The following is an 8,629-nucleotide window of genomic DNA, read 5'->3' as shown; positions in this document are numbered from 1 at the left end:
TCCATTGAGGTCCCTTCCGACCCTAGCATCTATGAATCTATGAATCTATGCACTGGCATCCTGGGCCCAGTGTCGGCAGGGCCCAGAGCAGGGCAGCAGGAGTACAGGCTCCTGGCCGGCAGAGACTTTATGGAGCTGAGCCAGCTCCCCCCTTTTCCTGCTGGTGCAGCCCAGCCCGGCTCCACAGTCTCCTGCCAGCCTGCGCCCCGCCAGTACTGGCCTTGAGACATTAGTCCTAAGACATTAGGACACTGGTCCTAAGACGGGGGCGGGGCAACCCATACAGCCCTTGACAGCTTGCCAAAACTGGGTAAGCGGCCCTCCACTCAAAACAATTGCCCGCCCTTGCCCTAAAGGCAGGGGGTGCTCAGCTCCTCACTAGGCTTTTGCCTGGTGAAGTGGTCTTCATTTAGCTCTGACCCTGTACCCATTTGCAGACCAGACAGCTTGCCCCCAAGCGACAGCTAAAGTTCAGGTATGGTCCTCTCCACTGGCAGAGGAGGGAGTTCAAGGGGAAGAGGGGCAGGAGCCATGGGTTATATGGGCCAGAGTTATCTGGGTTATCCAGGTCAGGATAAGGTGTGGGTGCCACTAACAAGGTACTGCACTGTGTTCCTATGTGGTGCTTTGGGCTGCACCATGTGGGCTGGCACAGCTCCTGCCCAACCCCAAGTCTCTGGCATGCGGTTGAGCTGTGCAGGAACTGCACCAGTTGCTCCCATGTGACCCAAAACATCGTGCACAGTGCAGCACTGGCCCAAACCAGATGCATGCCAGGGACTCTGGGCAGGGGATTGGGTGCAGAAAGAAGTGGTGGGTGGGGGGAGGGAAACGCAGTGTAGCATTGGCCTGGCTGGGCCTGGATAATCTGTGGCTCCCAGCCTCCTTCTCCCTAAATCCCCTCCCCTACTCTAGGTCCCTGGCATGAGGCTGGGCTGCTGCTGTGCTGTGTTCCCATGTGCTGTCCACATGGGTGCACCCTGAGTAGCTGACATGGCTCCTGAGGGGGATGGGGTGCATGGAAAAAGTTGCAGGGAGCTTGTGTGTATACATGTCTACATCTGCACGCATGCTTGTGGCCCTCAACAGCTCACCAAAACTCATGAAGTTGCCCTCCAGCCCAAATAATCGCCTACTCCTGCTCCAAAGGGTATTCAGCTCCACCCAATGTGGGTGTCATCTGCAAATTTACAAATTCTGTACTCAATTCCATCCTTCAAATAATTTAATTAAGATATTATCCCGGACAGACTCCTGGGAAACACAATTTAATACCTCTTCTCAATTACACACCAAATCATTGATGACTACCTTCTGGACACAGTAATCCAATCTTTTAGCATCATCTAGATTCTGGACTTTCTCATCACCAAGACAAGGAAACGATGTCATGGGGAACAATGCCTAACACTTTGGTCAAGGTATACAGTCACTGCTCCCGCTACATTCATACTTTTCCACAGAAGGAAATAAGATGGGTCAAGCATGACTCAACTCTTGACAAACCCAGGCTGACTGTTCCTGATCATTTGGTTATCCCACAGGGACTAAGGAACAGATTACATGATCCACACTCTGGGTATCGAGTTCATAGATTAATCCAGACTGATCAGTCTGTAATTCTCACATTTTTCTTCTAATCTCCTCCTCTTACTTTATTTTAAGATAGGCACTATATTTACCCTTTTCCAGTCATGAAGGCCCCAGCTCAACCTTCATGAGTAATCATATTACTTCAGTCAAATTTCTTGACTACCTTAGAATAAATCGTTTCTAGTCCTGCTGACCTGAAAACATCCAGTTTTTCTAAGTAGTCTCTAACCTACTCTAGGCTGATTATTTCTTTCCCTACCCTAGCTGTCAACTGCACGTCATCTGGTAGCTGACCTTTTCCAAGAAGACAGATGTAAGAAAAAGAAATAAATACTTTAGCTGTCTCCATATCATTGATTAGATTCTTCTCCCTGTTCACTAGGACACACAGTTAGCATGGAACAGAAAAGACAACCAAAAAAGCACTTTACACGTATGTTGGAAGACCAAGAAAGTGCCTCAGTTTGGTTTCTGGCCTTCTTGATAGTCTCTCTGCATGTCTGTGATACTCTTATACTCATCCCTCATAATAAGACCATGTTTCACTTTTTGTCAGTTTTGAGCTTCAAGTCATTGAAGAGTTTGCCATTTAAACAGGCCAGTGCCTAACTGCATTTCCTATCTTTCTTTTGCATCACGATAGCTTGCTCTTGTGCCCTTAATATAGATGGGCTCCTTAAGGTATAACCAGCTTTCCTGCACTCATGTTCCTCTTTAACTTGCCCCCCAAGGGATTCTGCCCATAAGCTCCGTGATCTTATGGAAGTCTGCTTTTCAGAAGCCCAGGGCTTTTTCTCATCTTCTTTTCCTCTGGATCTCAAACTGGAATCATTTCATGCACACTAATCACCCAAGTTGCCTGTGTCTTCACAGTCTCAATACATTTCTCCTTATTTGTGAACAGAAATTTAAGAGCTTCCTGGTTAGTTTTTCTACCATTTGCAATGGAAAGTTATCCCCAACACATTCAAAGAGCTTGCTGGACTACTTTTGCACTGCTGTTACCCTACCAACAGTTGTCATGGTAATTTAAGTCCCCCATTGGCACCAGCTCCTACTCACTGGAAATTTCAATTGATTGTTTGAAAAAAAACTTCATTTACCTCCACTTTCTGGCTTGCAGAAAGTCTACAGTAGCCACACACCAGGATATCAACCTTGATGTTCTTTTCTCGTTTTACCTTGAACCAAAAACTTGCAACAGATCTATCTCCCACCTCTGACTGAACCTCAGAATAAGTATGTCATATTCAGAGCAACACAACCTTGATTTCCCCCCCATTCCTGCTGTTCCTGAATAAGTTCTATCTATCTATGAGAGTATTCCCATTATGCACGCTATCCTATCATGTCCCAACTGAACTAGTTCTCACCATCATATGTTACATATAAGGTTTGCATACCTTTCTTAAGAGTTTTGTATTTCTCTTCATTTTCCATAAAGTCAGGATCCATCTTGAAAACATCTGTAAAATGGTAGACAAAAACTTTTAATAAAAGGAGAAACAAAAAATATTGTGGGTTTCATCTTAAATTTACTTTCACAGAGACTGGTACTGTAAAGTTAATTTTTATTTCTCACTTACTAAGAATATCCTCTGGATTATAGTCATCTTCCAGTGGTAACATGTGAGTAAACTGATCCTCCTCTTCCACTAGATCTAGTCCTTCAGGAACGATTGGATGATCTTTGAATCCATCCTTGCGTACAGCAAACATAACTTCTATCATGTACTGAACACGTATGTCAATTTTAGATTCGTGCAGAATGTGGCGAAGACGGTCAAAAATTGCTTTCGTTAAAAGAAGAGAAAGGTATAAAGTGAACAAGTGATCATAAAAAATACTACAGATTTTAAAAAGGTCAATGTTTCAGCTGGTTATACTCACCATTAATTCCTCTAGGGGAGACTTCTGTTAATTTGAGCCCAGACTCTTTCAGAAATCCAATTGCTACTTCAATACTGTCATCTGTAGGTCTTTCAAGAAGCAACGTAAGCATTTCTAAACATAGAACTTCATGAGCCTAAAGAGAGAAAATAAACAGTAAGAGTTTTTAGGAAAAAAGCAAAACTCTGAAGTTTCTACAGAAAGGAGTCAGTATTTATTTCATTTTTACTATAAAACAGTAGCTGACCAAAGCCTTTATATTTTGTGACTTATTTGGAGAGAAAAAAAGAGACGTTATAAGAATTGTTAAACAACGTGAAGGCAGGGTTTCAAATAAAAGTTCCGTTTTTTTGTATTTTCACTGCCTTTTTACTGAACATTACCAGTATTTTGAGTGTTGCTACCCTCATTAAAAACAAATAAGCCAAGAAAATCTGTCCCAGCAATAAAGGAATTTAATACAATTCTAAAAGTGATTCTAACACCAAACAACATTTAGGTATAAAAAGCTTTTCTTCCACATGTTTTCCTTTGTACTTTTACCATTCAAACTTACTAAAAGAGGAAAATAAGAATCAGTTGCCAACCTGAATGGCAACATAAAACTTGAACTGAAGGGCAATCACGTCACCTGTGCACAAATCATTTGAAAGAGTCTGGAACTAATGTGCTGGATGGTCCCGATTCTGAGATACTCTAGTGATGTAAACTGAGATTGTTCACTATCCCACAGGATCAGATCAACTGTTACACAAATTGAATTTATCAAACTAATTCCCTATCATGACAATAAAAGGTAATATGAAATTGTGAAACTAAAAATCATCCACAGACTGTATTGTTAAGTAGTCTAAACAGGGACTATGGATTCCTAGCCCATTACCTGCATTAGCTTGTGTGACTCCTTTGTCTCTATGGGTTTATTACTTGTTTGCCCTTCTCAGCACTGCTCCCCACTCCTGTCCTTGTCTTTTGTATTCTAACCATTCTATTTCAGTAGTGCTCAACCTTCCTTGCCATACTGACCCTGCAATCCCAAAATGCTGGCCCCAAGAGCCAGTGCAGTGCAGTGTTAGAAGGCCACATCATTCAGCCCATAGGGCTCCCAACAGATCTGGAAATTTGGCAGCAGAACAACAACTAATGCTGCTACTGCTCCCCTGCTGCAAAATTTTTGGACCCATGGGGTGACCCTTATGCTAGATGATATGACCTTGTGGGTCAGCTTTGGCCTGCAGGCCAGAGGTTGAGCACCACTGATCTATTTGATACTCTGCTCTGAGCATGTCGTTTCATAGCATCTGGTGAAACAAGTGCTTGTTCACAAAAGCTTACGCACCTCCGATTCAGTTAATCTAAGATGCATCTGCACTCTGCATTCTGCCCGATTTCAAACTGACATGGTTAACTACCTCTCTCTGATATGGAAGAGAAATAGCAAAGTTGGGTCTCAATTTGTTTCAGGTGCAATTAAGAAATCTAATTTTGTCTACCTCATAAGGGGACTCACTTGTTGAGATTAGGACCCCATTACTGTATTGATTCAAATCTAAGATGAGTCCCCTCACATCAGGATGGGGAGAAAAGTCTCATTCTTAGATTCACATGGTGGGGAGGGGATTATTGAAGCTCTGACACTGGCCAGGTTGAGGCCAGAGTCCAACCCACAGCACCCCCCTGTCCTACCCCTCCCCTTGAACTCTGCAGCTTCTGCCCCTCCCCAACCCCCTTTATCAGGTGCAGCTTGGCTCCAGCTCAGGTTGGAACCACTCCTGGGCATGGAGCACACAGAAACTTCATCCCCTGTAGCACTGCCACTGCTAGATGGCCCAGCAAGGGCTGCACTTCCACGTGCTATTGCTCTGAGAGAGAGCAGAGTCTGAACTGCATCTGGCATAAGCAGGCATAGAGGTGGGGTAGAAGTGGAAGGAAAGAGGCAGAAACTGAAGGAAGAGAAAAGGGGCAGAGAATGTGGGGAGCTGGGGGTGGGGTGGAAGTTGGTAGCAGGGAACAGGGCAGGAAGGCTGTAGGGGGAAGAAGTGGGATGGGGAAAGCAGAGGGCAAGGGGGCTACCTGACCCCCCCCCCCAGCCACTCCTTTCCCTAGCAGTGGGAAGGGGACATATTTAAGACAACCTCTGGTTATTACATTCTATACCTTGTAAATTATAATAAATGTATTTTTTTTTCCATATATAGAATCTAATTATTGGGGGAGAGGGGTCATCTTAAATTCAGGACCAACTTAGACTAGAGCAAATACAGTACATAGACTTAGACTATGGACAGATATTCAGTTTCTTCAGGGAGAGTCCCTACGTTGTCAGGAGAAACCAAGAATGTACAGAAGTTCAGAACTTTTCTCCCCAAAAAATTATTTTTTGGGAGAAAAATAATTTTGATACAACCTGAGTGAAGTGGCTCCTGGGAGAATCTCTCTCAGGAGACTATACATCTATACAGAAAGGAGTTCAAAAGAAACTGTTAGGATTCCCCTGGAATTCCAGTGTGTTTTGTTCCCTTCAGCTCCCACAGGGTCAGGGAAAGCATGTGTCAGTCCCAGCCAAGCAGGGACCAGAACATGTCCCCCAAGTGCTTTGGGCTAGAAAAGCCCAGTGCTGAAGTACTTGGGGGGCAGGTTCTGCTCCTGGTTTTCAATGGTTTGTTGTCCACTCAGGACAGACCAAAACCAGCCAACCCACTTCCAGTACCCAGGTAACCCCAGTCCTGACTGAAGCACTTAGGTGTTGGGAACTGAAGATCCTTGCTGAGCTGCAGCTGGGCTGGAACACAGTGTGGAAGATTCAGGGTGGAGAGCTCTGTGCATGGGACAGGCACAGACCTACCCCCTCCTTCCCCTTATGTGACAACCCCTTCCCCCCTTCCCTGACCTGGCAGACCCCTGCTGGAACTGCAACATTTTGTTTTGGGAAGCATAGCTTCCCGACAAAAGAGGAGAAAAGCTCAGGATCTCTTCTGTCAAAGCCTCAGCGGAGAGAGAGATGGATGAGGGATCTTGAGACAGAGTTCCTCAGGGGGGCAGTCCCAGAGACAATCAGTGCTGATCTGTGTCCTTACCTATGTTACTGTTGCTGGGAAGAAAAAGAAGCCTGCAAAGTGATTTGAGGTGCATGTTCTAGGGAGCCCAAGCAGCCCAGGGGCAGCACTGCAGGATCTCCGTTTCTCAGCTTGAACTTCTGTACAGGTAAGTTTTCCTCTCCAGAAAACAAACTCAGAAGAATTCTCCTGAATGGTTTGAACATGTGTATGTAGCCTTAGCTGCAGTCACCATTTCTCTCCATTAGCGAGTACTCTGCTACTTGTTTATAGACTGAAAAAATTCCCTTTTAAAAGAAAGCTGTTATTAAAAACTAATTTTTACCCATCTTAAAATGTAAGTATGAACTGTAAGACAGACACAGTGTCAAAAACATATCAGAAAAATAAAGGAACTTACCACATTCTGATTCATCAGGTGTGCAACAAATTTTGAGGCTGTTAGACAAAGTTGCTGTAAAATGAACAAACAGTTATACATTGAATTTTCTCTGTGCACAGAACAAGTTCTCAACAAAATGTTGCAATCTGCCAATTGGGTAAGTCACAATTAACCTTTGGAGGCAACTGTGACAAGATACTGACACCATTATTTTAATATTATAAAAAGGACTGCACCTTTTACAACAAATAGCTTATTGTTACATTAACTGAATAAAGTTATAAGGGTCAATCTTGAAGCTGCAGTGCACAGAATGGACAACAGAAGGGGTCAGGACTCCACATCAAATTAGTGCTTTCTGATAGGTTCTGAAGTGTTACTGGATCTTCGTTTGAACTATATACTGTTGACCACTACTGGAAACAAACCAATAGGACCATTAGTTTTAGGATAATGCTTCTTAAGTTTTTACAAAATTTCTTCTTACATACCTTATCATTTCTGCGATATCCTTTACGAAAATTTAAAATGAGCCTCCTGAGAATCAGTTCTCCAATATTTGGAAATTTTGAATTGATAATTGCTACAAGTGCAGCATAAACGTGGGTAAAGATAGGAGAGGTACTCTGTGCAAGCAATATTGATCTAGCCAGCAATCCCCTGTAAGAAGATGGACACAAGTTTAAGAATCAGAACAAATGTTATCATTAAATATAGTAATTTGTTTATTTCAACATGTTGCAATAATTTGTGTTCCAAGTGGTTAGAAGAAGCCTTGTATAGTAATGGCCTTCATACTAAAGAGAAATTACTTGCTTTACAGTAACAGGAGCTCTTTAAGGGCACTTTTTCCAAAATTATGTATGTACCTCAGGCACATAAATTCAGCCGTTTTTAGCCAGCAGTACTCACACGTGCCTTGTTGAACCACAAGTTGTACGCCGAGGGCATGAAGGACAGAGTACATCCAACTGTGCCTTAGTCGCCTGCAGTTTTCCCTCCATGCTGTGTGGCATGCATGGCATGAGTGCACCTGCGCAGCCGCACAGGTCACACAGCTTAGAGGGAATGCTGGTCTCCTGCTGAGCAGGTAATTCCTTAACACAAAACTCATGGAATAGAAGGTGGAAAGTAAACTGAGGAACATGCTTATAAATGCCATTTCAAAAAACTGCAGCTACTCCAAAATTGGTAACTTTTCTTCTTCTGTCAAGCAACTGTCCACCTGGGATGGACAAGTCCTTTGTGAGGAACTGCAAAGCAGCAACAAAATTGCGCAAAAGTTATATCTCAGAATGTCAGGAGAACTGACCCGACCTGTGTTTTGCCAAGTGCAGCTCTAACAGAACTGGAGATCTCTGGAATTGTGCAATGCTTGGATAATGTGCGAACAAGAGATTTAAGGGGCTACTTTACGGATATACAAGATGGATACATTTTTCAGAAACGCTGCTGAAGCTGCCTGTACTCTGGTACTGCATGCCTAATCACAGCAGGTCCATGTTGGATATCCTATAACATGTCTTGTACAGTTTCAAACCCTGGAAACCACCTTGTTCAGCCTCTCTACTATGGCCACAACCTGAATGATATCATTTAATATAAGTAAAAGGTTAAGGAAGATCTTGTGCGAGGGTGTGGAGCAATGACTGGCTTGGACACCTGAAGTTTTACTCCATCACCAGGAATTTAGGATCTCCTTAAGAAA

The 8,629-nt window shown here is 43.5% G+C and overlaps 1 protein-coding gene across 3 annotated transcripts in view; it reads right to left on the bottom strand.

The window, feature by feature from the left end:
- CWC22 (CWC22 spliceosome associated protein homolog) overlaps window positions 1–8,629 on the bottom strand; it is a 78,196-nt gene that overhangs the window by 46,969 nt on the left and 22,598 nt on the right. For all 3 annotated transcript variants that reach the window (XM_019554280.1, XM_019554278.1, XM_019554279.1), the window contains 5 exons: window positions 7,413–7,581; window positions 6,940–6,993; window positions 3,484–3,619; window positions 3,180–3,386; window positions 2,997–3,059 (listed from right to left, as the gene is read on the bottom strand). In XM_019554280.1, coding sequence (XP_019409825.1) covers window positions 2,997–3,059; window positions 3,180–3,386; window positions 3,484–3,619; window positions 6,940–6,993; window positions 7,413–7,581 — 629 coding nt within the window. The remainder of the gene's footprint in view (window positions 1–2,996; window positions 3,060–3,179; window positions 3,387–3,483; window positions 3,620–6,939; window positions 6,994–7,412; window positions 7,582–8,629) is intronic.

Source organism: Crocodylus porosus, unplaced genomic scaffold (genome assembly GCF_001723895.1).
Source record: "Crocodylus porosus isolate Cpor-Errol unplaced genomic scaffold, CroPor_comp1, whole genome shotgun sequence".
In the NCBI taxonomy this organism is placed as follows: domain Eukaryota; kingdom Metazoa; phylum Chordata; order Crocodylia; family Crocodylidae; genus Crocodylus; species Crocodylus porosus.
The sequence above is the reverse complement of the archived record's forward strand: the minus strand, read 5'-3'. Positions and strand labels throughout refer to the sequence as shown.